The 27,923-nt window shown below is 38.3% G+C and overlaps 1 protein-coding gene across 1 annotated transcript in view; it reads right to left on the bottom strand.

Annotated features, from left to right (window-relative positions):
• The window catches only part of PRKG2 (protein kinase cGMP-dependent 2), a 91,546-nt gene that overhangs the window by 49,420 nt on the left and 14,203 nt on the right, over positions 1-27,923 (bottom strand). Inside the window, exons 3-6 of the mRNA XM_079776301.1 lie at positions 15,066-15,232; positions 10,559-10,672; positions 9,043-9,148; positions 5,512-5,575 (exon numbers count right to left, since the gene is read on the bottom strand). Of these exons, the coding sequence (XP_079632427.1) occupies positions 5,512-5,575; positions 9,043-9,148; positions 10,559-10,672; positions 15,066-15,232 (451 nt within the window). The remainder of the gene's footprint in view (positions 1-5,511; positions 5,576-9,042; positions 9,149-10,558; positions 10,673-15,065; positions 15,233-27,923) is intronic.

Here is a 27,923-nt window from a genome sequence, read left to right as displayed (position 1 = left end):
GAAGTGTTAAAAGCATCTGAAACTTCAGTAGTGAAATTGAGTAGTGAAAACGCAATGTTTGCCATATTTAGGAGGAAGATAATGGTTTGCTGAGCTGTTACTTAATTCTTCTGGATCTGTTTCCTTTTCTGTAAAATTAAGATTTCATTACTTACCACATTTAATGCTGTCTGAGAACTAGGTGAGATGTTGTATCTAAAGCACCTGGTGGCACATTGGGTACATGCCAGGCACCTGATGACTATTAATTCCTGTGAAAGAGGCAGTGAGCTGGTCCTCAAAATCTTTCACAGTAAACTGTACTCCCCAGGTGTGGCCATGTGATTAACCCCTGGCTAAAAGCATCCTCCCAGAAGTGACCGTGCCTCCTCTCTAAAGCCCGCGAACCATTCCAGGCATGTGTCTTCATCCTTTCCCCTCAATCATAATGGCACGGCCCAGCGAGAGCTTGGCAGAGACCAGCTTGGATTCCTGAATACCTCTTTGGATCCAACAGAGATCATTATCCTTGGACTGCTATGTACGCAAGTAACAAACTTCTAGTTTAGTTGGAAAATAATATTTTGAGTTTTTGGCATCACAGTTCGCTTACTCCAATTCTTTAATCTTTCTCATTCTAGCTTCAAAACAAGCCTTTGCTACGTTCGAGCTAGATTTCACAGTTGAGAGGATTATGACCCTTGGCGGTTAAGGGAGGGACCCAGCACTGCAGCCCGGCATCTTCATTACACAGCTGATATTCAGTGCTCTTTCCTAAACCTACTGGGGTCATGGTCGATATGCCGGGCTTTTCAGCCTCACCATTACCCACACGGAGCAGAGGACCTTGGAGAATCTCTGAAGTGCTGTTGGGCTGTTCTTCAATTATTATAAGACTTTTCGGTGTGTGAGGATCCACAACTTAATTCCTCTCAGCCTCATTAGTTAAAAGGGAGCAGCTTGAAAGGAATCACTGAGAAAGAGCATTGTTGTTCCTTAAGGGGCAACCTTCCTCGTGGTATTTTCCCCAGGGTTGGTTCTTTGTCACCCAAAACCATGGGAGGAAGATAAATAATACCTCCCAGTGTGTTGACAGTAACTTCATAGATCAGAAAAGGTTGTGGATGTAGGTCAGACCAAAAATATACTAGTATAGTAGTAAGTACTGGCTATGATGCCAGACTGGCCAGTGTTTGTCAAGTGGGGAGAGCAGCCAGTCTAGCCAGGGTGGTCACCAAGACCCAAAAGAGAAATGCAAACAGTGTGGTTACTGTCCTGTGGTTACGTTGGAAAGGGGTCCATAGAGGACCAAGAAGCCATAGACCTTGTCCTATGCACCAATGGTTTTCAAACGTTTTTCACTCTGACCTACAGTAAGAAATACATTATATGCACACACCCAAATACACACACACACACACACAGACATTTGTATGAAATTGAAACATATTATTCAAAACAGCATTTATACTCATTACTCTGATATGAAACATGTTCCTCTAAATTGGTTTTATGACCTACTGTGTCCCATAGTCCGAAAAAGATGTTTTAAAAGAAGGTGCTAGAAATCCAGAGAGTACCTATTGAGTGTATGACAAGAGGAAAAAATAAGGAAATAATTCAAGGGCAGACTGAGAGGTCAAAGTCAGAAGAAAACTATACAAACAGCAACAGCAAAAGATAAAAATATTTTTTCACTGTAAAAAAATGCTCATTCATGATAGTCTAGCAAAATGCCTAAGCTCCTGTAAATAAATAAATAAACAAATAAATAAATAAATCCAGAAGAAAAATCCAAGGTGATAAAGGACAACAACAAAAAAGCAAGCCTATGACTTCCTTAGAATCTTTAGGGTGTGGCTAGAAACTAGGGTGTAGAATTGATGATATACAATCAGATGTAGGACACACACACACATACCCTCCATGCACCATGTGACTATGCACCCAAGTCGGTTGCTTAAGAAACTGTATGCAGTTATTTGGGTTGTTACCAGCAATTTCTTGTTTGCACAAGGACACTAGTTAAAACACCTGAGATATTTTAAAGCAAATCCACCAGGATCAGTGGACCCTACCAATCCTAATTTAGTACCTGATTGCTTAATTCCAGGGGAACAGAGCCTAAAAAATGAAAACCAACAGAAATCCCTCTGACTTGGGTAAGCCAACTGAATAGAATTCTGTAATTAAAAGATTGACAGAGCCTGTAGATTTGTGGCCCCCCACCACCTTACTTTTGTAGATGAGAAGACCCTAATGCCCACCACGATGAACTGACAGCTGCTAGTGACAAACCCTAATCTCAGGACCTTGGACTAGTAAGCTTTCTACAACACCTAGCTGCCCCACCCTTAACTAACTGGATCATAAACTGTGGCAAAATCCAGTTTCTCAGCTTTTTTTTATGGCTCTGGGTGTAATCATTAAAGTGAGAAAAACTTCTGGCTTATACATGTGTTAACGGAAACTATAAGGAAGATGAGACTTTTTAAAAAATTATTAGAAAATAAAAAGGAAAATCCTGAATGAAGAGGCAGATGGTGGCAAAGTCTAAATACATGTATTCTATTCATAATTCTAAGCTAGTGCCTCTCAAACTTTAATACTAGTAAACAAGCATAAGACTTGCATAGTTAAAATGTGGATTTCTGGGCCCTTACTCCGCCAGAATTTTTGATTCATTAAGTGTGAGGTGGTACCTGGGAGTCTGTCTTTTAAGCAGTGCCGTGGGTGATCTGAGTAAGGACTAGGACATTCCTCATACCCCAACCCACCCCACCCCTCACCACACCTCCAGTTTCCTGAAAGATGGCATGTCAGAGTCACAGTGCAGAGGGTCACTGGGTCAAATACCAAAGGTCTGTAACGAAGAGATAGCTGACTTTTCCATCAACCACAGTCAAGTCCCATGCTCCCTGGATTGATCACCGTGTGTGGGAGCAGAAACTCCTTCCACTCTTGTCTTCCGTGCTGCACAACCGCCAGGTACAGAAGTCGCGTTATCATTTTTATTATCATTAACAGTGACACTGCTTACTGAATCTGTATCGTGTTTTATGATGTTCGTTAATTAACGCTTAGAGCACACCAGTGAGTATACTGGTACTATTCCCACTCTCCTTTTCCCATCAGAACATGACAGGAAGCTTAAAGGTGATGTCTACCTCTGGGGCTGAATGTTCTGGGTGATTTAAGCTGAAGCAAGAGATGCTATTGGAACTACACAACAGGGGCCATTTGGTTTAGGAGTTCAACCAAGCCTGAACAAACACATCAGATCAACTGCTCGGTGATGGGAAGTCCTGATCCTCCTTCCTGGTCCCTGCACAACAATCTAAAAACTCCCAAACCAACCCCTAAACAGCACGCCAGATTCAGCCTGTCTTTCTCAAAGGTTATGGACAGTTTGTGGGACAGCTGGTCCTGGGGCTCAGGGGGCGCTCTGTCATAACGTCGATGCCTTAGTGATCGGCTGTCGTCTCTGTTGGCTATGCTGGTAAATCATGTACTTTTCTTAGAGCTACGTAGATCCCACTGCTCCCTTGTTAATCACTTTTCGCATTTGAGAATTTTCACACGCTACAGGGTCCCATTTGCTTGCCAGGTATGAATAAAGAGCTCTTTATAAACTATGCTGATGTCTGCAAATGATGACATATAATAGAGCTTTTCTAGAGTGTTTCAAAAGATGAGACGTTCAAACTCGAACTGTGTGTTAATTAAGACTGGATTTGAGCCCCTCATCTATATTTTCTGTACTATTGCCTGTGGCTGCTATAAATATGTCTAATTTACTATTTATTTTTAATGATACTAAATTTTAATATTTGCTGTCAGCATGGAATTCCCCTCTGGTGAATTGACTCTATTAGTATTATATTAAAACCAGATTTTCCTGGGTTAACAAAAAATATAGGGCCTCCCTAGCTTAAAAAAAAAACCCACAACAACACTCTCAGAAATTAGGATGAATTATTAATTTGTAACATCTGTGATTGGGTTATGTTACACTGGGAAAATCCCAAAAGATACAGGGCAAGCAGTCCTCTGGAAAATGACTTCATAACTGAACGCCCCGAGGACACAAGGCCGGGCACTGTGTCATCACGGCCTGTCCTTGATAAACTGCTGGATGGGGTCCATGAATTGTAAATGGAAACATTACTAGTGTCACTTACATTTAAGGATGCAACGATCAGTGCTCCCTTCTCGGCAGATATTAGTTTACACTGTGTATTGCGATTGACAGAGGCATGAATCTGTCAACAATCAGGCTTGCAGGCTGTGTTTTGTTTGTGTCTCCAACTGAAAACAGCTTTATAATCGCTTAGAGCAGTGGTTCTCAACCTTTCTAATATCTGTGTTTTCCAATGGTCTTAGGCGACCCTGCTAATTGTAATGTAAATACAGATATTTACATTACGATTCATTAACAGTAGCAAAATTACAGTTATGAAGTAGCAACGAAAATAGTTTTATGGTTGGAGGTCACCGCAACATGAGGAACTGTATTAAAGGGTCGCGGCATTAGAAAGGTTGAGAACCACGGGCTTAGAGTCTGCGTGTAACTCCTTAATTATTCCTTACCTTCTTTTAAATTCCTGGTAAACCATTTTGGTTTCAATGAAATTGACCCCCACTCCCCCCCCCCCCCCCCCCGTTAAGGAGAGATTGTTTGCTTTGAAGTTTTCATATAATGCATATAATTAGATTCTAAGGTACGTGTCACAAAAGCATTAGTCACAAGAAGACTTGGCTAGTCTTGGTCTAGAACCAACCATATGTGTGAGGCTTAATATGAGTGTTTGAACCCATTCCAACATGCCATGTTTTCCCCCCTAGATGTTAAAATAGATAAAGTGCTTCTTAAGTGCAGTTTTTTTTTCCTAAAGTATTTTTCTGGCCTAGAGTATGCAAGCATGGAGATTTCATGGCCTGATTCAGGAGCGATCACTAAACACCCCAGTACCCTCTTTCTCTGCACTATTTCCTAATTTGCACCACCAACTCCTTTATACCATGAAAACTCTGTACGGGCTGTGAAGTGAACTGCAGAAAATCAAATGCCTCTTGACCCTTTGTACGCCATAAGCGTCTACAGATGCAAGCGGCGGACCTTCCCACAAGCCACGCGTGTCTACAGCCACAAACCTCCCGTATCAACTCTGGTCACCCAATTTTAAAATCAGACTTGTTAGTGACATCTCTGGGTTTGCCACCATTTTGAACGCGTGCAGTTAACTGGTTGAGTAATGCAGATTAGTTTTATAAAATATACTAAAAAGATTAAAATATACTTTACACGTGCAAGTCCAATGTTTTATACATTTCAGAAGAGTCACCTAAAGCTATCCCAGCCCCAGAATTCAGTGAGAATGGGTCTCATGGTTTTTCACAATAGAAAATGGCCCCTGGTCACTGTAGACTGCGGATCCACCATCTTTTCCTTTTTATTTATTTATAGTGCTAATAAGGACTACATTATACAATCTCTTAATAAAATGTATTTTTTGCTTTAAAGTTTCTTACCACTTCCAAGCAGTCAATGATCTTGGTTAACTTGTCTTCAGGTAAGTTCTTCAGCAAGGATACACTTCAAAATTAAAAAGAGACATTAATTTCTTCATCTTCCTAAATTAAACTATAAATTTACACCTTTATGTAGATTCAAAAATCTTTACATGCATCTAAAAATGCACCTTAATTTTTCCAAAGTAAACCTCCAAATATGTCACAGATAAACTAAATTTCAAATATTTTAAAATTACATAAATACATATAATCATAGAAATTTATCACAGGCAAATAAAAATAAGATATCATGAAGGGAAAAATCAAATTTTGTCTGGTTGGGTGGGGGGGGCGGGGGGACCAACATTTTACATGTGTTGTTGGTTTTCAAAGTGAATCACTTCTGAAAAATGTGTTTTTCTCCATATCTCAGTCTCTTTTATTAGCATGCGTGAGAAGCTCTGCTTCCAGAGGAGGATCAGATTTTCATCCAAATCCTTGCAATCAGGTAAAGACTGAATCTGGGTGGGTAGGGGGTGGGCGTAGGAATTAGCATGAAAATGATCTCTGATTAGTTATATTATATTGTCTTAAAATTCATGATAGCCAGAGGCATGTAATAGAAACATTTTTACAAAAAATAATAATACACAGAAAGTGAAATAGAATACAGAAACTTATTTGGAAAAAAAAATAAGAAATTCCACTTGTGTGATTAACCAATCAAGATGATTAAATTGCTCTATTAGAGAAATTTCTCCTCTACTTTACCCATTTTTACTCAGGACTGTTGATAAAATTTCTACAAGATAAATATGTCTTTCTTACCATATAAAATTTGACACGCCTAAGAAAAAAATGATGCTACTCAAAAGTACACGATTAGATCTGATTTTTTCAAAAAGAGCTCTAGACTGACTCTGCACATGTGCAGGGAGAGGCACATGGCCAGGAGACACGTATAAGAATGTTTGCATCAGAATAATTTGTAATTGCCAAACACTGGAACACCCCCCAATAGGAGAGGAGATCCGTGTACTGCAGTGGAGTCAGATATCAGAACTCTACTATAAGAGAAATGATTGCACTAATCAAATGGATGAATCTTAGAAAAAAATATTGAGTAGCCTGGCCTGCGTGGCTCAGTGGTTGAGCGTTGACCTATGAACCAGAAATTCACGGTTGGATTCCCAGTCAGGTCACATGCCCAGGTTGTGGGCTCAATACCCAGCGGGGGCGTGCAGGAGGCAGATAATCAGTGTTTCTCTCTCATCATTGATGTTTCTGTCTCTCTCTCTCCCTTTCCCTTCCTCTCTGAAATTAATGAAATTATATCTTAAAAAAGTATTGAGTAAAACATTGAGTTGCAAAAATAACATCATTTTTATGAAGTTCAAAAATAGGCTAAATCAAGCTATAGGAAAACTAATAAAGACTGCCAAGGGAATGATTAGTACTAAACTTCAGAACATATACTACACCAAGGAGAGGAGGGGTGTGGGAAGCTAGGAAATGACATGGTGGCACACGAGAATAACAACATGACTAACTTTGTACTTCTTGGGTCAGACAGCGGCTTGATGGTGCTCATTTTGTTATTTTTTATAAATTACATATATATTATGTATCTTTTATATACATTCCATACTTCATAATTAAAATATATAAATGAAAAAAGAAAGAGCTTGCTGTGTATTATGAAATAAATGTATTTCTCTAATGTCTCCTTATTGATGAAAAGGTAAAAGGGTAACGAAAACATGTCATCAATTAACACATGCCCATCGTGAAAGTTCTACTTCTGCTCCACACTGGGATCTACAACGTTAGTGAAAATTCTCTCCTGTAAACCAATACCTTTGGGGAGAGGTGAGGAAATCTGTTGTCTGTCTCCCCTCTATGAAGGCAAAGATCAGGTTTACCTTGATCACCACTGAATCCACCATGTTTAGGGCTCAGCAATAAGTATTTGTTGAATGAATGCATGAATAAGACAACAAAAGGAAGGAAGGAAAGAAAGAAAAAATAGAAAAGAAAGGAATATGTACTAGTAAATTCTCTGAGCTCCTTTCACTAGGCCAGAACATGCTAGACTCCAAAGGAATGAATTGCTATGCCTAGTGGTTCAGGTTTTATCTTAGATATTCAAGTGCAACCCACAAGCACTGGTTTATCTATTTATTCCCCCCTTTTTTGCCCTTGCATAAGTGTGGTTCATTACCTTCAAGTGCTAACCTGTGTTGGTCAGTTGTTGAATTTTGAGGTCACCTACACTAAGGCATTGGTTTGCATAAAGCACCTACTTGTCATTACTGCAGCTCTCTTCCAGGGGTCATTATTGACTCTGGGAGAGTAAATCAGCAAGATTCTATACAAGAAACCTTAATGCCTGCAATGTTCTACTGATCAGCAATGCATTCATTCAATATTTACTGAGTCCTCACTATACTTGAGGCACTGGAGAGCCCTAAAATCATTGATTCTGCAGGCCAGTTATGTAAGACAAAAGCACCATACTTAAAAAGAACTTAGTATTTCCTTTTTGGAAACTACTAGACATTTTATTATAATGACCAATTATCACAGGTAACAATTCATTACAGTATGCATTGCAGATTCAGAGGCTGTCAAAACTCCCACAAAAGACACAAAAATAGTTTAAATGAGGAACTTACACTTTCAAAAACATTTTTTAATGTATAACTGACTTTTTCTGACTCAGAAGTATTTCTTTCTCTATAAGTTTACCTATCCAATTAGTTTGGCATATAGAACAGCTCACAAAATGAGTATGTTTCAAGGATCCATGCCATCATGGCAAGCATTGTAACATTTTGGCATGTTAATTTGCTACAAATATAGTAATCTGGAAGATGGTGTGGCTATGCAAATGAGAAAAAATGTCTCTAGTAGCCCAGCCAGCATGGCTTAGTGGTTGAGTGTCGACCTATGAACGAGGAGGTCACGGTTCGATCCTTGGTCAGGGCACAGGCCATGGTTGCCGGCTTAATCCCCAGTAGGGGGCGTGTAGGAGGCAACTGATCAATGATTCTCTCTCATTATTGATGTTTCTATCTCTCTCTCCCTCTCCCTTCCTCTCTGAAATAAATAAAAAAAATGTATTTTTAAATGTCTCTAGTAAATCAAGTAAGAATAGTAAAATACATTAATTTCAAGATTATTCTAAGCAAAGCCATTATTAGAAATACTATCTTTTGTTATCTTCTTCTAAATTATAGAATATCTTTCAAAGTCAACTGAGCAACCCAGGTGAGTATTTTAGGATTTTTCTGCACAGTTTTCTATACAATATACAATGGATCCATATATACAAGGGCAAATTAGTAGGAGAAATAAATCAAAAGTCCGCACATGAAGCTAATGGGAATTAAATATACAGAGTGGCATTTACTGCACAGGAATACTTCTGGTTGCATCATGTGGAAAACAGTAGTAAGAGAAGCTACAGTGAAATAATTATTGTGGTAAAACCAACAGACCCGCAAAATGGCTACACAATCTTTGGCTCTTTCCACCTGTTAGCCTTACCTTCTGAGGAAGTTTCTGTACTGTTCATCTCTAGCTTGAGCTGTCCTTCTCATTATATTCTGGAATACCTCTCGATCTAGTGCCCAAGTTTTAACATTGGTAATAGCTTTAGAAAAAAATCAAGAAAGTAATAAAAAAATTATTTAGCCCCATATTAAGGAAACATTACAAAATGTTAATCAATAAATATTTTATATATTCTCATAAAATGGTATTTCTTGGAAAATGCATTATTTCAACATGCAATTGGAAGGCGGCAGGGATATAAATAGTGGGCAATTTTATAAAATCATTTTTGGCTTTCCTGTGAACCAGGTTTGGAAGTGAGTAGCAAAAGATTTCCTTTCTAATTATGTTTTGCTTAGGATGATATTAAAATTAGTTTGAAATTCCCAATTAAGCACTGCATCATCAGGATGTATTTCAGATTTGTGCTGTGATAGAAGAGAAGCCAGCTAGTCTGTAGCTACTCCAATGAGTTAATTGAAAGTTTAAAATCTCTGGGTGTAGGAGTGTGTTTTTGTCTTTTTATGGTGTTCAGACATTGTTGGTTAAGAGAGCCAATATATTTTAAGGATCACTATGGTTACTATTATATAAAATGTATACAAATAATTTTCAAAGAGATTATGGAAGATAGTTTTTGAGACTTTTTTTTATAGGAAAGACATTAAAAGCAAGAATAAAATCTAAAAAGGAAGAGGAACAGAAGTACCAGCTCTAAAAATTCTATATGAAATTATGGTTGTGAGATTTTTTTAAAGGAGTAATGAGAGTCTACAAAATAGATCAAAACCCAAAGCTCTGATTTACTAAACTTAAGAATCATCTTGACATTCTAAACCTGAATTGCCAGAGATTCTGATTCAAGTTTGGAACAAAGCCCTGAATCTGTATTTTTATCAAATACTGCAGCAATGCTGAGACATGTAACCCAGTCCCAAGCACTGAGAAACACCACATCCAAGTAATTCAGAAGAAAACTCAAAATTGAATACATTCAAAACAAGAACTTTAAAGAGAAGCAATTAAACTAATCTCAAATCATTCATGAAAAGTCTCATTAATTAATACACATCCTTTTATACACACACACACACACACACACACACACACACACACACACACATTTTCATTAGTTTAATTAAATTTTATGGTTTAAAATATGGTCAGAATCTCATAGAGAATGGAAAGTAAACATTCTAGAGGAGCCAAAGGCAGATGTCTTCATGGCCAAAAAAAGTAAAGTGGCAAATAAAGCAAATATTGTATCATTCAGCTGAAAGCCTTGTTCATATTTTACATACAGGTATCTACTGGGAAAGTACTTTTAAATTTGAGTTATTTAGACAAGTGCTTCAAAATAAATGTTCTTAAGAGCATAGCATTTCTATTAATAAGAGCATATGGGTCACAATGGAAGGCAAAAGACTAAACCAGATGCAATAGTGACTCAACCAGATTACCTTTAACATTGTATAACAATTCAAAACTACAGCATTTCAACTACTATTACCTTTCACGGAGGCAGTCCTTGTACAGTTGTATAGAATGGCTAGTTCCCCAAACGTGGTCCACATAGGGATGCATGATATCAATTTCTCCCCTTGAAACACCTCTACTCGGCCCTCTATCAAGTAGAATTAAAACAAAAACAAAAACCACAAATAATAAAAATCTGCCTGGATTCCAAAAATTTTTAAAAAGTACATAAAGCATACAGTTATTATGTCTATGATTCTCATTTTAATAAAGTGGTTAAGAATGTAGACTGAAACCAGCTCTGTCACTTACCATTAACTGTTCACCTTGAGAGTGTTACCCTCTTTCCTTGAGGTTCCTTGTCCAAAATGGGAAAAATAATATTTACTTCATGCACTTGTTGAGATATAAACAACTTAATGTAGGTAGGCTAGCATATAGTAAATGCCATATGAGTGTTAGCTATTGTGAATATTATCATTGTTACAATGTTCTTTCTCTGAAGCAGTGGATGGCAAGTGTTTTATTTAAATTCATTCTAATCTATGAAGCAATTTCTCTTGTACAAGAAACACAAATTACTGTATGTCTTGGAAACACACCACAGCTGTCCACACTATCGTGACTGAGAAGTACACTGGCCCCAGAGTCAGACTACCTGGCTCTGACTAGTCATCGGCTGTGTCCTTGAGTAAGTTACTTAACTATGCCTCGGTAGTTGTCTAGCCCCTCATTCAGTGAAATGAATTAATAAATGGAAGTCACTAAGAAGAGTGCTTGAAAAAGACCACAGGCTGGAAAAAGAATATTTTTGCAAAAGACACATCTTATAAAGGACTATTGTAAAAAATATGAAAGAACTTAAAATTCAGCATTAAGAAAACAAATAAAATGGGCCAAAGACCTTGACACTCACCAAAGAAGATATATAGATTGCACACAAGCATATGAACAGCTGATCCACATCAAATGTTATCAGGGAAATGTAAATTAAAACGACAATGAGGTATCACTACATACATATTAGAATGGCCAAATTCCAGAAAAAATGACAACATCAAATGCTGACAAGGATGTGGAGCAACAGGAACTCTCATTCATTGTTGGTGAGATTGCAAAAGGGTTAAGCCCCTTTGGAAGACAGTTGGGTGGTTTCTTAACAAAACTAGATATACTTTTACCATGCAATCCAACAATCATGCTCCTTGGTATTTTTATCCAAAAGAACTGAAAACTTATGACCACACAAAAACCTGCACACAGATTTTTACGGCAGCTTTATTCTTAATTGCCAAAACTTGGAAGCAACCCAGATACCCTTCCATGGGTGAATGAATAACTGAACTGTGGTGCATCCAGACAATAGCATGTTATTCAGTGCTAAAACAAAATGAGCTATTAAGCCATGAAAAAACATGGAGGAATCTTAAATGCATATTACCAAGTGAAAGCCACCAATTCCAACTGTATCACATTCTGGAAAAGGGAAAACTATGGAGAAAATGAGAAGATCAGTGGTTGTCAGGGCTGGGTGAGGGGAAATGAATGAGCAGAGAACAGAGGATCGTTAGGGCAATGAAAATGTTCTCTAAATTATTATAATGAACAATACATGTCATTATACATTTGTCTAAACCTATAGAATGAACAACAAAAAGAGTAAATCTTAAGGTAAACTATGAAATTGGGTGATTAAGATATGTCAATATAGGTCCATTCTTGGGAAAAAAGTAAAAATAATTTTTAAAAATATGTACCACTCTGGTTAGTAATATGGATAATAGGGGAGGCTATGGATGTGAGGGGGCAGAGGACAAATGGGAAATATCCCCTCTCAATTTTGTTATAAAACAAAAATGACTCTAAAAATGATGTCTTATAAAGAAAAAGTGTAGAAGAAAAGTGTTTGAAACTCATCTTTATTTAGACAAAGGTTGGAGGAAGGGAGAGGCAGTACTTCAGGTACCTCCTCACCATTTTTTTTTTAACCCTGGAAATTCTATGCTCCTTTCCCTTTGAAGAAATGCAAATAAAACCTAACATAACTAAAATAATTTGCAAAAGAACCTATATTCTTAGTGGGGTTATTCTACTTGAAGAATTCCCTTCTCCTAATTCATCACTAAGTAGATTTGGTGGTCTCTGTTCATCTACTCATTCAACAAATCCTATGTTGGCACTTATGTACTACCAGGAACTGGTCCAGGTGCCAGAAACAGAGTGGACAAAACAGAAAAGATACTGATTCTGATAGAACTTATATTCTAGTAACAAATAAACTCTGCTTAGGCTCCAAAGCCTACAAATTAGATATAAAAAATTTAATAAGTTCTCATTACAACTAAATTCCATTCCACTGAAACCACTTAATGGTACTGCCAAATTGGTATCGTAGATTTTAACGCATTTCATTTTTATACTAAGGTTATGTCTCATTGGACTTGAGCAATACTGACAATATATGGACTATCAAAAGTTTAAGCTAAACATCATTTATTATTTGCTATTCATGCTGTATCTTATAAAGGGCAGATTTTTAATTAACAAATTAATTTGCTCAATCAATTGAATCAGGCAATTGAGTCCTTAGATAACATGTAATTAATTCAAATAAGAAACTGTTTCATTTTCATTTCCATGTGTGCTATAGCCCTGATTTGAATGACTGTATGGATGCTGCCTTCTGTTCAAACTCCGCTCTCCCCGAGCCTTTCATCAGAGTTACTGGCAAGGAACAAGATGGGCAGACATGAGTTTCTCATCCTTTTCTAGCAGGTTCCATAAATACTTATTGACTTAATGACCTAATTTTTCTCTCCAGAATGTTTTAGTGTTGCTAAAGTAGAAGCAAAATGGCCAAGAAAAAAATGGAAAGAGGGGAAAATTGCTCTGGATCACCTGTCCCCCAAAACATGAAGGGTGCATAAATTAAGACTATAATTTACTTCTTGCGTAAAATAATTACTTGGGAGTGACTGTAGAATTTTAAGGGTACCTACAAAATTGTAGATGGCAAATAATAAATCAATAGTTATGAGACTGGGTTTTTTAAAGAATCAAAGTATATGAAACCAATCTTTCACATACTATAAATAGAATAATACATGATTATTAATTTGTTTGGATAGGCAACATCTGCCCCACACTTAAGACTCCAAGTAAACAAGAATTATAAAAGCATAGCTGAAGAAGTGGCAAGATCACTGAGTTAGCGCTTGTTCATTAGAACATGCCAAACTTAGAGACTATGAAAAGTGACTTAGTCAACTAAACATCATTCATCATATTACTATTAACTCAAATTTTATTGGTCTGTAATTTTAGCTAATATTCAGCCTATACCTTTATTCTGGTATTTTTGTTGAGATGTGTCTAAATGTGCTTATATTGTGTTTGTATAACCTTATATTATGTTCATATAAGTTTAAGTGAGTTTTAATAAAAGTAATTTAAAAATAAGAAAATTTTAAAAGCATTGCTTGGATTGTCATGAACTGTAATCAAAAATAGAAGGCCACGGCACATCCCAGGTTACCATTCTGTCTGGGTAAACCAATTTAGCTTCCCCCTCTAAAACTGAAAAAGTTGGGGCAATTCAGAATTTGACAGAGTGTTCAATATCCATAAACCCTACTCAAATAATTTCTTGCTTCTATATCTAAAAAAAAGTTTTCGTATACCACTATAAGACACGCATTTAATATGCATTTGAGAAATGAATCCTTTAATGTTCAAGTAATCATATATGAAGGAAACCATTAAATGGCTCTAAAACTACCCATTGTAATTTCCCCCTAAAACTGAAAAAGTTGGGGCAATTCAGAATTTGACAGAGTGTTCAATATCCATAAACCCTACTCAAATAATTTCTTGCTTCTATATCTAAAAAAAAGTTTTCGTATACCACTATAAGACACGCATTTAATATGCATTTGAGAAATGAATCCTTTAATGTTCAAGTAATCATATATGAAGGAAACCATTAAATGGCTCTAAAACTACCAGTTGTAATTTCAAGGCATTCCATTTGATTCGTTGACAAACTAATTGTGTGTTTTCCTGGTACACCTAAAAAAATGTCAACAATAGTATTTTTAATGGAAACAGCTTTTTGTAGTTATTGAATGAGTGACACTGTGATTAAAATATAGACTTGAATCAGATCACCTAAGTTTGCATCCTACCTCCACCACTTAGGAGCTGTGTGACCTTGGATAAGTTACTCAACCTCTCTGTGACAGAATCAAAATTAGTAACATGGAGATACGGGCAACATCAGTAACCAGTAACAGAACTGATGAGAAGATGAATGAGATTTCTCTATTCAGTGCTCAACAGGATGATTGACATACAGAAAGCATTCAGTAAATATTCTTATCATCACAATAGATCAACAATGTTACTATTTCATGATCTCAATCTGTTACATTTTCTGCAAACACAGCAAACTGTTTTTGCATTTTTATAAATGTTTGCAAAAATCAAAAGACAATAGGCAAAATATTTGTTATACAATAACTGGAAAAATCTGTGAAACCCACCTGCCAACACAAAGATGTGGTTTCCTGGTTCTCCTTGCTTAATAATGTAACTCCCCTGCTGGTAGTTTCTTCCATACATGCATTCCACCATGTCTTTGATCTGCTGAGGATCCAGTCTCTTCAAAAACTGATTTTTATTGAGAGCATCTGTAATGAGCTTCTTCTCACTGGTGTAAAGAAAAAGAGATGTTAGTTACAATGAAGGAAAACCATGTTTTGCTGTTTAGATTCATTTCATTTTGAATGTGGATATAACTCTCTAAGTACTTACAACTTTTCCAGCAGGACAAATTTGTTTTCTAGCCCAACCAACACTTGACCCTTATAACTGCTATTCTTTACATGTAAAATCTTTAAATTTTTTTGAATATTTTTCTGGTAATCATGATCACACCAAATTTATTATCACTCCTAATTATCTTCATCACAAATGTAGCACCTCTCAAGATCACTAGATGCATTACTAATGGGCACCTGACTTTTGGGATGGAAAGCAAATCTGGTTGGTAGATAGATGGTATATTTAAAATACAACAACACAGCTGAAACCGGTTTGGCTCAGTGGATAGAGCGTCAGTCTGCGGACTGAAAGGTCCCAGGTTCGATTCCGGTCAGGGGCATGTACATTGGTTGCGGGCACGTCCCTGGTGGGGGGTGTGCAGCAGGCAGCTGGTCGATGTTTCTAGATCTCTATCCCTCTCCCTTCCTCTCTGTAAAAAATCAATAAAATATATTTAAAAAATTAATAAGATAAAAATAAAATACAACAACACAGTTCATTCATTGATGAACTGTGTACAGGTATGCATACTGCCTATGGTACTAGTTATTTTACATCTTATTTAACCCTCACCACTATCCTGCGAGATAATTACTATTCCTATTTTATTAAAATAATAGACTAAGAGGTAAGAAGCAACTTATTCGCTCTAGGATTTAAATCTAAGTCTGTGGGTCTGAAGTCTGTGCTGATTTCATTCCATCCACTGCCTCTTCTGAGCTGGAGAAGTCAGCTCCCTTGGGACTTGTTAGGTTTGAGCAGATATAAAGGGTGGTAGTAGTAGTCTGGGTTTGCCTAAGTTTTGCCTCTTAGCATGTCTAGACTAGACAACCTACATTTTAAATCTCACAGCCTTTTCATATCCAAAATCCAAGGCCCACTAGTTGATAATCCTAGAATGCTCTTTCTTTTAGAAAAGAGTAGCTACAAATAAATTATCCAACCGTCATTACCAAAATTTAAAATGTTTTAATTAGCATACTTTATATGTATATGTAGATATCATAGAATTTATGAACTAGAAAAAAAAAAAGTTGGCTTGTGGACTAAGTCAGAATCTTTGTACAAAACATTTGTTCTCACTCAACCTCAGTGTGATTTTTTTAAATAGGGGAGGGCTTTTTTCAGTATTTTTCATTCAAACTCTCTCCCATCACTAGTTTTACTGTTTAAAAACTTGCAATCATTTTCTACACAGAAAGTTCTCAAACATACGGTAAACTGTCATAGAATTAGACACTTCCTTCACGACTACATCCATCAGCTCGGCAGGCTGCCTGAAGGAAACACAATAGAAGTGGCTTCTTCCCCACAGTGACTCCACCATCCTCAACCATCCAAACTCTTTGAGTACCTTGAGAACTTCTTTCTTCCTTCATCTAATCAATCAGCAAATCTTGTCAATTCTCTCTAAAACACCCCTTTTATCAATTTTTGTTTCTATTTTCAAGGATGTCACCACAGTACAAAAAAAAAATCTTTAACAGCTTCATTTTGGGTATTTCATTCCTAGCCTCATTCCCCTACAGTCCATCTTATACCATGATATCAGATTAATCCTGCCAAAAAACTGACTTCACCCTGATCTAATTCTTCCTTCATCCACTAAAACCAACAATTCATTCAATTAATAAACATTGAGAAAATACCCCCAAAGCCCCAGCTTTCATGGGCCTTTCATGCCAGAGTACCATTCCAGCAAATGTTTCGTCAATGCTAACATATCCCACTTTCCAAAATATGTTCCAAGAAGTACTGGTCCTTTATAAGCAAATGTATGCTGAGTTTAAACAATTTTTGGATTTCATAATGCATGACTTTAAAGGTTCAAATGAATCTTGCAGTAAACAAGTCTGTTTAATGTTTCCCAAAGCTCAGTGTCTTTTTTATTTATGTTTCTTTCTTTTCTTTTCTTATTTGGAGGGGGTTGCTTAACTTCCATTAACATACCATAGAAGTATAGTTGGCCTGTGAACAACATGGGTTTGAACTGTATGGGTCCACTTACATGCAAATTTCCCCCCATAAACATTATAAATATAAGTATTTTCTCTTCCTTATGGTTTTTCTTAATAACATTTTCTTTTCCCTAGCTTACTTTATAGCAATAATACAGTATGTAATGCATATGCCAAATATGTTTTGTTATCAAGAAGGCTTCCAATCAACAGCAGCCTCCTAGTAGTTAAGTTTTCGGGGAGTCACACATTTTATCCTGGCTTTTTACAATTCAGGGGAGTCGGTGTCCCTAACCCCTGTGTCGTTCAAGTGATTTTTAACCATCTCACTAAATACAAGGTCAATAAGAAAATTCAATTGTGTTTCTATATCCCAGCATCAAACAATTAAAAATGAAATTTTAGAAATGGTTATCATTTTATAAAATATTAAAGACATCAATTATATCAGATTATATCTACCAAAACATGTAAGATCTCTATACTGGAAAGTAGAACATATTAATAAAATCTAACTAAATGGAGACATCTGCTCCAGTTATGAATGAGAAGACTAAATTTTTTATGATGTGAATCTATTCCAATTGATCAGGTTCAATGATATCCTAATCAATATTTTTTTAATTTATAAAAATTGACAAGCTGATTCTAGAATTCTTACAGTTATAAGGATGCCCAAGAACAGGCATAACGATTTGAAAAACAATAACAAAATTGGAAGATATAAAGTAGTAGATATCAAAAATTATTAATCAAAATAAGAGAATATACTCTTAGCATAAGGATGGATAAAAATACTTTTGGAATTGAACAGAAAGTTCAGAAACTCAAACAAATATACATATATATGGGGGAAAGCACACATCAGTGTAAAATACATACTTTAAAAAGTGCTCACCCTTGTTAATTATTCAGGAAAAGTAAAGCAAAGCTAAAATAAGATACCACAATATACCCACCAGAATGGCTAAAATGAGAAAGATTGACAATGCCAAATGCCAGCAAGAATGTAGAGTAACTTAATACTCATACATTGCTGGTGATAGTATATATTTGTTTGACCATTTTGGAAAACAATTTGCCAATTTATATTAAATGTGAACTCAGATAAAGTGTACCAGCCACCATTTCCACCCTAGGTATATATCCATCATAAATCATAATAATGTACCAAAAGACATGTGCAAAAATGGTCATGGCAGCTTTATTCAAAATTGCTACATGTGACAAACAACCAAATGCCCATCAATAGCAAATTAATAAATTGTGGTATAGTCATGAAACACACACTACATAACGAAGATAATTAATGAACCACTGCTATGTACAAAATGTAAGTGAATCTCGTAAACAACGGAAGCCAAACTCTGTAGAGTACATACTTCCTAGTTCCATTAAAATAGAATTCTAAAATAGGCAAAAGGTAATCTCTGATCACACTGGCACAGATAGTGACTCGCCTTGTGGAGATAATGGGTAGGGGTTGGGAGGGAGCAAAAGGGGCTTTTGACAGCTGGCAATGTTCTATTTCCTGACCTGTCGGTGGTTACATGGGTGTATTCACTCTATGATTTATGTTCTTCAATAAAAATTTCACTAAGAAATAAAATATGCGTATGGCTTTGGAGTCAGAAAGTCCCAGGTTAAAACCCCGCTGGCTGCCCCACACTTCTTAGCTATAATATTGGTCAGGTCACTTAACCTTTCTTTGTTGTTGTTGTTGTTAATTCTTACCAAAGGATATTTTTCCTTTGATTTTTAGAGAGTGGATGGGAAGGGGAGAGACACAGAGAGAGAAACATCAAGGTGAGAGAGACACATTGATTGGCGAACTGGCACCCCGACCGGGGCCGGGATCATGCCTGCCACCGAGGTACATGCCCTTGACTGGAATAAAATCAAACCCGAGACCCTTCAGCTTTATTCAAAATTGCTAAACATTTTGGCTCTATCCACTGAGCCAAACCGGCGAGGGCTCACTTAACCTTTCTGAATCTCAGATTTCTCCTACGTGAATAGAGCATGGTGATCATAATTATAGAAATATTATGCACATTAACTAAGGTCAGGTGCCAGTAAGTAATTAATAAATGGCAGCGATAATAATAGTTGATGGTGGTGGTAGTAGTAATTTCCTGTGGGACGGGAAATGTTCTGAAACCATGGAGAAACAAAGAGGCACTGTCAAGCCCCTCTGCTCAGTTCAAAGTTCCTCCAATAGGACTGGATCTCCAATGCGTGCCCATTACTGGCAGCAAAGGTAATCCTTTTACAATCCTTTTATACCCCCGATGTACGTAATCGACATTCTTTGAAGCCATAAATGCTTGTCCTCTAAATTGCTTCAGGAAGTTTAATTTATCAAAGTCCACTGACAGTTCTCGTTATGCTGGGCCCTCCATCTTCCTTCTCAGGCCCTGAGTGTTAGAGGCCTGTGTTCTCGTTATTTGTTTTTGTTGGGTCATGGCATGCAGCTTGCAGACTTCTTTGCATAAGGCTTAGTGCAAAGCAGGGTTCAACACCTCTTATCTACCTGGGATTCCTTGTGAGCACAGAGGCCAAGGTAACTTGACTTGGGTGACATTTCATAGCTTTATTACATATGCCCCAGAAATCATATTGTAAATCATACTTGTCAAGGGCACAACACCTGGAACTGAACTACTGGGGTCTGATTCCTAATTCTGCCATTACTAATGGTGGAACCCCGTGCAAGTCACTTAATCTTGAGTTTTCTCAGCTGTAAAATGATAATAACAGTCCATGAGTCACTGGATTTCTATGGGAATTAGATTAGTTAACAATATGAAGCACTAAGAATGGCGCCTGGCATGTAAAATATGTTACATAAAGGACAGCTATTCTTGATTAGGTCAGCAAGTTACCAGCAATTTAAAAACCTTCCAGTTAGAACAGCTCTAAAAACTCTATTCTTGCCCTAGCCGGTTTGGGTCAATGGATAGAGTGCGGGCCTGCGGACCAAAGGGTCCTGGGTTCGATTCCAGTCAGGGGCACATACCTTGGTTGCAGGCTCCTCCCTGGGCCAGGCCCTGGTCTGGGCTCATGCAGGATGCAACCGTGTGTTTCTCTCGCATTGATGATTCTCTGTGACTTTCCCTCTCTCTTCCACTCTCGATAAAAATCAGTGGAAAAATATCCTTAGATGAGGATTAACAAAAAACAAACAACAAATAAAAAACCCTATTCTTGACACCTGCCTTTATTTACGGAGACTCCTTCACAGTGTTGGTAAAACTCCTGACAGTCCAGCCCACTGCCCGGCCAGCGCCCCTCTATGCCCAAGGTACCCCAGGCCCACAACTGTGCCAGGCTACTTTGACTCCCTGCCATCCATTCCTCCTTCAAAACCCAGCTCAAGGTCATCTCTTCGATGGAGGTTTCTCTGATCCCACTAAACCAAGGATGCTCCCTCCTTCCTTTGTACACCTTAGAAGATTCATCACACAAGACTGCAATAAATTTTAATTTCCCCCAAAAAAACGGTGATCTTTAAGAGCATGACCATGCTTTCTTCATCCTCTTAATACCAAAAATCTAGAATTGTCTGGCATGTAGTAGGAACTCAACAAAATTAATGCTGAAGGACCTGCAAATTTTTTCTCCTAGTTTAAAAATCATGGGTACAGAGACAAGAGTGGAGGTGGGACTGTCGGTCACCTAGGAAACAAGGCACAGATAATAAGCAGGATAAGCATCTATTTCCTTCTCCCAAAAAACGTGTTGAGTGATAAACAAACAAGAAAAACACACACCTAATGAATGCACAAGTTTATAATTTGAGAAACTAGCAGAGAAAGATGAGGTCATTCCCTGGGTAATCAGAAAATGAGCATGACATTCTCCTGTCAACTCTCTTGCCCTATTGCCCATTAATTAAGTGTGGTTGTAATTTAATCATGTTTACTGTTCCTTCGTGCTTACAACAAACATTTCTCTTCCCCTTTCATAAATGTATGCAGATGATACTATTCCCATGAGCACCGACAAGCAGAGTTTAATAATAAAATGCTGAAAACCACCAAAACATAAAAGGAAGTTAATCTGACACACACAATGATATGCATAACCATCATTGTGCTGTATGGTAATTAGACAGAAATGGCAAATAGTTTCCTTAAATGTCTGTAAGGAGTATTGCTCTCCAACCCTCAAACTGGATATTTCTGGATTCAACTGCAGGGAAACCTGTTCCTCTAACAAAATGCTTCTCAATGGTCGCTGCACATTAGACTCATCAAGAGGCTTCTATAAATCCTGATGTCCAGGGCCCTGACCGCAACCCAAATTAATCAGACTCCCTGGGGGCTGGACCCAAAAATCAGAATTTTTTTTAATACTGGTCAGGTGCCCATAGTGTCCACTTGAGGTTAAGAATTACAGCTGTTGCCCTGACTGGTTTGGCTCAGTGGATAGAGCATCGGCCTGTGGACTGAAGGGTCCCAGGTTCGATTCCAGTCAAGGGCATGTACCTTGGTTTCGGGTACAACTCCAGTAGGGGGTGTGTAGAAGACAGCTGATTGATGTTTCTAACTCCCTATCCCTCTCCCTTCCTCTCTGTAAAAAATCAATAAAATATTTTTTTTAAAGAATTACAGCTGTAAACAATAAAATACGAGGGAGTTTGAAGCTGTCCTTTCCCTCCGTATTTCTACAGCACTGGGAAGGAACATACCTCTACTGAAGACTCATCAAGAAATCAACTACTATTAAGTAATTAGCAATAACTTATTAATTAACAATAATCAATGTTTGTCACAAGACTTTGTCATATCTCATTCTTCTTTGAAGATTACTAATAAATACAGAAAAGAGAAAAATATTACTGTCCTCTCTCTCCTCCCAGCATCCTGTATGAACAGGCTAGCACTTGGGGGTGTGCTATCCAGTCCGGCCCAGGACTCTGGGCTTTTATTTTAATTGTGGTAAAATATACATACCAGCAACTATATCATTTTAATCATTTTTAAGTGCACAGTTCAGTTGCATTGAGTATATTCTCATTTTGCAACTATTGCCCTCATCCATCTCCAGAACTTCTTCATCTTCCCAAACTAAAAGTCCATACCCATTAAATGATAACTCCCTGCTCCCCTCTGCCTCCCAGCCCCTGGAAACCTCCATTCTACTTCATATGTCTATAAATTTGACTGTTCCGGGTACCTCATCTAAGTGGAAAAATACAATATTTGTCTTTTTGAGTCTGGCTTGTTTCACTTAGCATAATGTCTTCAAAGTTCATTAATGTTGTAGCATGAAACAGGAAGGAATTGCCTTCCTTTTTAAGGCTAAATCATATCTCACTGTATGTATATACTGTATTTTGTTCATCCATTCTTTTACCTTTTGGTTATTGTAAATGATACTGCTATAAACCTGTGTGTTTAAGACTCTGGACTTTTTATGTATGGCATGACCAAGAATCTTAGCCAGCAATCTCACAACAGAGAAGCCAAAGGGCATGGTGTACAGAATTCTCAGAAAGCCCCTCTGATGTCATGTCCTTCTATCATTCCCTCCCCTTGAGTGGGGATGGAATCTGTGACTTGCTTCTCATCAATAGAATATAGAAATGATATTGGGAGGCTCACTCAGTGTATGCTACATAAGACTTCATCTTAGCCAACTGTAAATTGATTCTCTAGCTGGCCGTAAAAAATTAAGCACCATATTGTGAGAGGGCCTGCAAGAGGGACCAGAGTAGGAAACTGAGCAGTCTCTAGGAGCCAAGGGTAGCCCTAGCTGACAATCGGCAAGAAACTGGTGACCTTAGTCCTACAACCACAAGGAACTGAATATTGCCAACAATCATGTGAGCTTAGAGAACAATCTCTTCTAGAAAGCTCTAGAAAGGAACACAGTTAATTAACACCTTCACTGCAGTCTTGTGAAATCCTGAGCAGATGACCTAAATAGACATGCCTAGACTCTGGACCCATGGAAATGCTGAGATAACAAATATGTATCATTGTAAGCTGCTAAATTTGTAGTAACTTATTATGAAGCAATAGAAAACTAATACGCTTAGGTTTTTCTGAATTTCTATTCCTAAGAAAGAACTGTAAATACTATTGCCTTAACCTGGGTCTCATCTGGAGAAAAATAACTGGAAACTATGCAGGTCTTTTTTTCTTATTTCCCTGAGCTTGATCTATAAACCCCCAAAAAACCATCAAAACTGATCCTTGAAATTTACCAATTAAAATTAGTTTGGCATGACAAATAAATATTCCTAGAAGGATTAAAAGGAATTTGGGAATTCCTTATCACTCGCACTTTAGAATGAATTATATATAAGATGTATAATTCCCAGCTGTAGATCTCAAAAAAACTGACAAGCAAGACTATGCTGAAAGTTCTACAACAAATACTTCTAAGGGGGAGTCAGCATAAAGGAAAGGATTAATTTAAAACTAGAGGCCTGGTGCACAAAATTCATGCAGTGAAGTGGGGGGGGGGGGCGGTCCCTCAGCTCGGCCTGCACCTTCTCGTAGTCCGGGACCCCTCGAGAGATGTCCACCTGCTGGCTTAGGCCTGCTCCTCATTAGAATCGGGCCTAAGCTAGCAGTCAGACATACCTCACTCCTTGCTGCCCACCTGCTCCCTACTCCTTACTGCTCAGCTCGCTGCTCTTTAGCGCTGCCGTAGAGGTGGGAGAGGCTCCTAACACAGCCGCTGCGCTCGCCAGCTGTGAGCCAGGCTTCTGGCTGAGCGGCGCTGTCCCTGTGGGAGCGCACTGACCACCAGGGGGAAGCTCCTGAGTTGAGCGTCTGCTCCCTGGTGGTCAGTGCGCATCATAGTGACCGGTCATTCTGCCATAACAGTCACTTAGGCTTTGATTATATAGATGAGACTTTAAAGAAAGGAAATAGCTTTGGTCAAAGGATAAAAATTTCAAGAAATGTATCTTTCACATAGGAGGTACTTTCAGAGTCTAAAAACTGAAAAGCATTATTCCTGGCTTCAGATCTTTTCCCCCTTCTTGAGAATTTCATTGCAGGTTAAACCCTAGAAAAGTCAGGTGACATGAGCTGAGCTGCCTAGGCTTCCAGAACCCTGGAAACACTGCACCACTTACTAGGAGGCAAAGGCCAGTGACAATGCTTCCTTCTGATTGGACAAGCAAAGAGGAAAAGGCCACTGTCTTCCCAACTACACTGTTTCGACGGCACTCTTTCCTGGAATCTAGCAGGGAACTGGCATGAAATGCTTGTGAGCATGTAGACTGTTGACTACTCAAAACAACAGGTCTTCGCATCCCCAGTGTTTTCTGAGGCTTAATAATTAAACATTTTCCTAACACCTGACAACTGGCCGGCTGGAAGATTTGAGGATAAAGTGAGGAGCAAAGGGTGGCTGTAAACCGAGCAGAAGGTAATCTGAGAGGCTGAGAGGGGGCTAGGGTGAGGGCGCAGAATGAGGGGAGCCCAGGGGCCTTTGGGTCCTAGTGAGAAAGAAGAAAAGACAGGGCAGGAAGTGAGAGGGGCTGGGTGCCAGGACTCAGAAAGTCTAGACAAAGCCTATTTCACTTCAAGATGTCAAGGCAGCTGCCACTGAATTTCAGTCAGGGTCTTCAACTTCTCCTTGCTCCCTACCTCTCCCCCAACTCCAAGGGGGAGCTAGTCACACTATAGGCAGCACCACCCATAAGAGTTGTGTACACTGTGGTAGAGAACACACTTTGACATCAGCCTACTCAGATTGGAAACGTGGTTCAAGAAACAACCACAGCCCTAGCCGGCTTGGCTCAGTGGATAGAGCGTCAGCCTGCGGACTGAAGGGTCCCGAGTTCGATTCCGGCCAAGGGCACATGCCTGGGTTGCGGGCTCAATCCGCAGTTGGGGGTGTGTGTAGGAGGCAGCCGATCAATGATTCTCTCTCATCATTGATGTTTCTATCTTTCTCTCCTTCTCCCTTCCTCTCTGAAATCAATAAAGAAATATATTTTTTTAAAAAAGAAAAACTACCACAGCATGACCGTGAGCAAGCTGTTTGACTCTAAGCTCTCATTTCACCTTTGATACAACAGAAAAGCAACACCCTCTTCATTAGACAATGAGCCAGTTCCCAGCCTCCATGAGATGATGTAATGAAAACAACAGACATCTAGCAGTTAACCCCGAACTTGATTTTCTCACCCCATCCCGCAGTAGCTAGCTAGTTCTGACCTTGATGTCTACATGCACATTATTGCTATGAAACATAACTGTCAATTTTCAAACACGCGGACCACTTCCCTCAGATACTCAGCTACCTTCACCCACAGTTTCTGGCTATCGAATCACCACACAATTGAACTTTTCTCTTCTTCCGTCCTTATGTATCTTCATTTCTTTGCTTTGCTGAAGACTCAGGTTAAGGCAATAGTATCAATAAGCATATGTATGAATTTTTTAACTGTCCAACTGATAACTAAGTGTTTGTCTATGCACTTTTAAAGTTTTCACTAACCTATCTATGTAAAACCTACATCTAGAACCTCTCAGATAGCCACATCTAAGTCACTATTTCATGGAAGGAAAAAAAAGTTTATTTCTCTCTTGCCCCCAGCAAAAGTTTTCCCTATTGCAAACTTATACCAGGGCAACACTTTCTGGAAGCATAATTTTCAGGGAGAAATAACAACAGCAGGAAGATGTTTGTAATCACACCAAAAAAAAAAAATTACAAATATATCTATTTCCAATTATATATTTAATTTTTCCAAGGCTTTCCAGCTAAAATGTGAAGAGTTCTCTACTTTTCATCTTGGAAAAGTGGTATACAGGAGTTGTTAGAAAAGACTTTAGATAGCAACCTTTAATTCTGGTTCCAACATTAAAAATATCAAAATATAAAAGTGTCACCTTAGGCAAGTTAATCAATTCTGCATGCCTCAGTTTCTCACATATAAAATGGGGGTGGTAATAATATCTACCTTATAGGTTTGTTGTAAGGATGATACGATCCAATATTTATGAAGTGTTCAGAGTGGTGCCTGGCACAGAACTAGTGATAAATAAATATTATTATTATAACTACTACTATTTTCCATAACACTCCTGTTCAATAAAGGAGCTACCTTTCTATAATGCACATTCAAATGCTCAGCACCACTTTAGAAAGGAAGCACAAATAATAACAAACACACTCTTCCACACTCTGCTTCTGTGACTTATTTAAAAAGATGACTCACTGGCATTTTCTGCTCTTACCTATTCCGTTCCTGGGGTGGGAGCGACAAAGGAAAAGCATTGCCCTTCTGAAACAGAGTCAGCATCTGAAGTCAGATGGCAAGTCTTCATTTTAACTTTCCTTTCCCAAAGAACAATAGTTTCAAATGATAATTCAAGTGTTCTCAGGGAAAAGGCAGACCAGCAACTTGCCAGATGTCTCTGATTAATTTGCCTGTGTTCCAGCAGACAGTCAACATAAGCTCCTAATTTTGCTCTGCTGGTGGTGGAGCTTGCTAAACGATGTCTACATAAACAGAAAATGTCATTTCAGTAAAACGGCTGACCTCTGGATACATGGTTGTCTTGGCCTCAAGGCAGACTCAGACATGAACAAAAATGCTACCCGAACTTTCTCCCCTTCCTCTGCCATGGCTGGTCAGTTCTCAGACCCTCCATATGTATCACAGTGTGTGCTCTCCGATGGATCAAACCCATTCTCTGTGTTCTTTTCACAACATTCTGAGCTTTGAGGACCCAACACTCGGTGAACATTGATGCACTGTTAGGGTTAGGGTTAGGGTAAGCTCTGTTCAGCTCTGCTTGGAAGAAGCCAGGAAGCATGATCATCCTTCCTACCAAGCCATAGAGCATGTCAAAATAAAGCAGACTGGTGCCCAGACTGGCCTGACTTGAGGCCTTAGAGCTTTGTGGGAAGTCTAGGAACACTGGGATTGTAAAGGGGAAGACCTGGTTTCAAAGTCAAGAATCTTGGATTCTAATCTTAGCTCTGCAATTCCCCTGCACCTGCTTCCTCACTTCTCCCGTAAGTGGGGTAGCCTGAAACAATCTCTAAGGTTCTAGCTCTAAAGTCCCCTATGTTCACCACAATAAATTTCAGTCAGAGATCACACTGGTAAACTGTAGTGCTCTGACTCATCATGGGTTTATGATACTTCGGGAAGGCGGAGTACCTGTCATAGAAATGGGCCTCATGCCCACATAGTTGCACCTTTTTGAAGATCTGCCATGGTCAGTGGGAACAAAGCCAAAGCACTACAAACTCCTATCACACTGAAGGTTTAATGCAGCTTAAGAGTGATTCCACCTTGTGCCCACCTCGGTCTGACAGGCACGCACTCATTTTCTGTGGCTTTGTCCTAAAACCAAACACAGGTCTTATTTTGTCTATAAAGTTTTCCCAGACTTCACTAGGTCATTGTTTTCATCTCAGGGAATAGTGGTTATGGTAAAAAATAAAAATAAAAAATAAACAAAAACCAACAACAACAACAAAAAACACACATAATATAAAACTGCAATATCCAATACAGTAGCCATTAGACACATGTGGCTATTTACTGGTAATCTTTAAATTAATTAAAATTAAAAATTGGATTCCTCAGTGACCCTGGCCACATACTTCCAGTGCTCAACAGCCACATTTTGC

Source organism: Cnephaeus nilssonii (genome assembly GCF_951640355.1).
Source record: "Cnephaeus nilssonii genome assembly, chromosome: 1".
Taxonomy (NCBI): domain Eukaryota; kingdom Metazoa; phylum Chordata; class Mammalia; order Chiroptera; family Vespertilionidae; genus Cnephaeus; species Cnephaeus nilssonii.
Note: the sequence above shows the minus strand (reverse complement) of the source record. Positions and strands in the feature narration are given on the sequence as shown.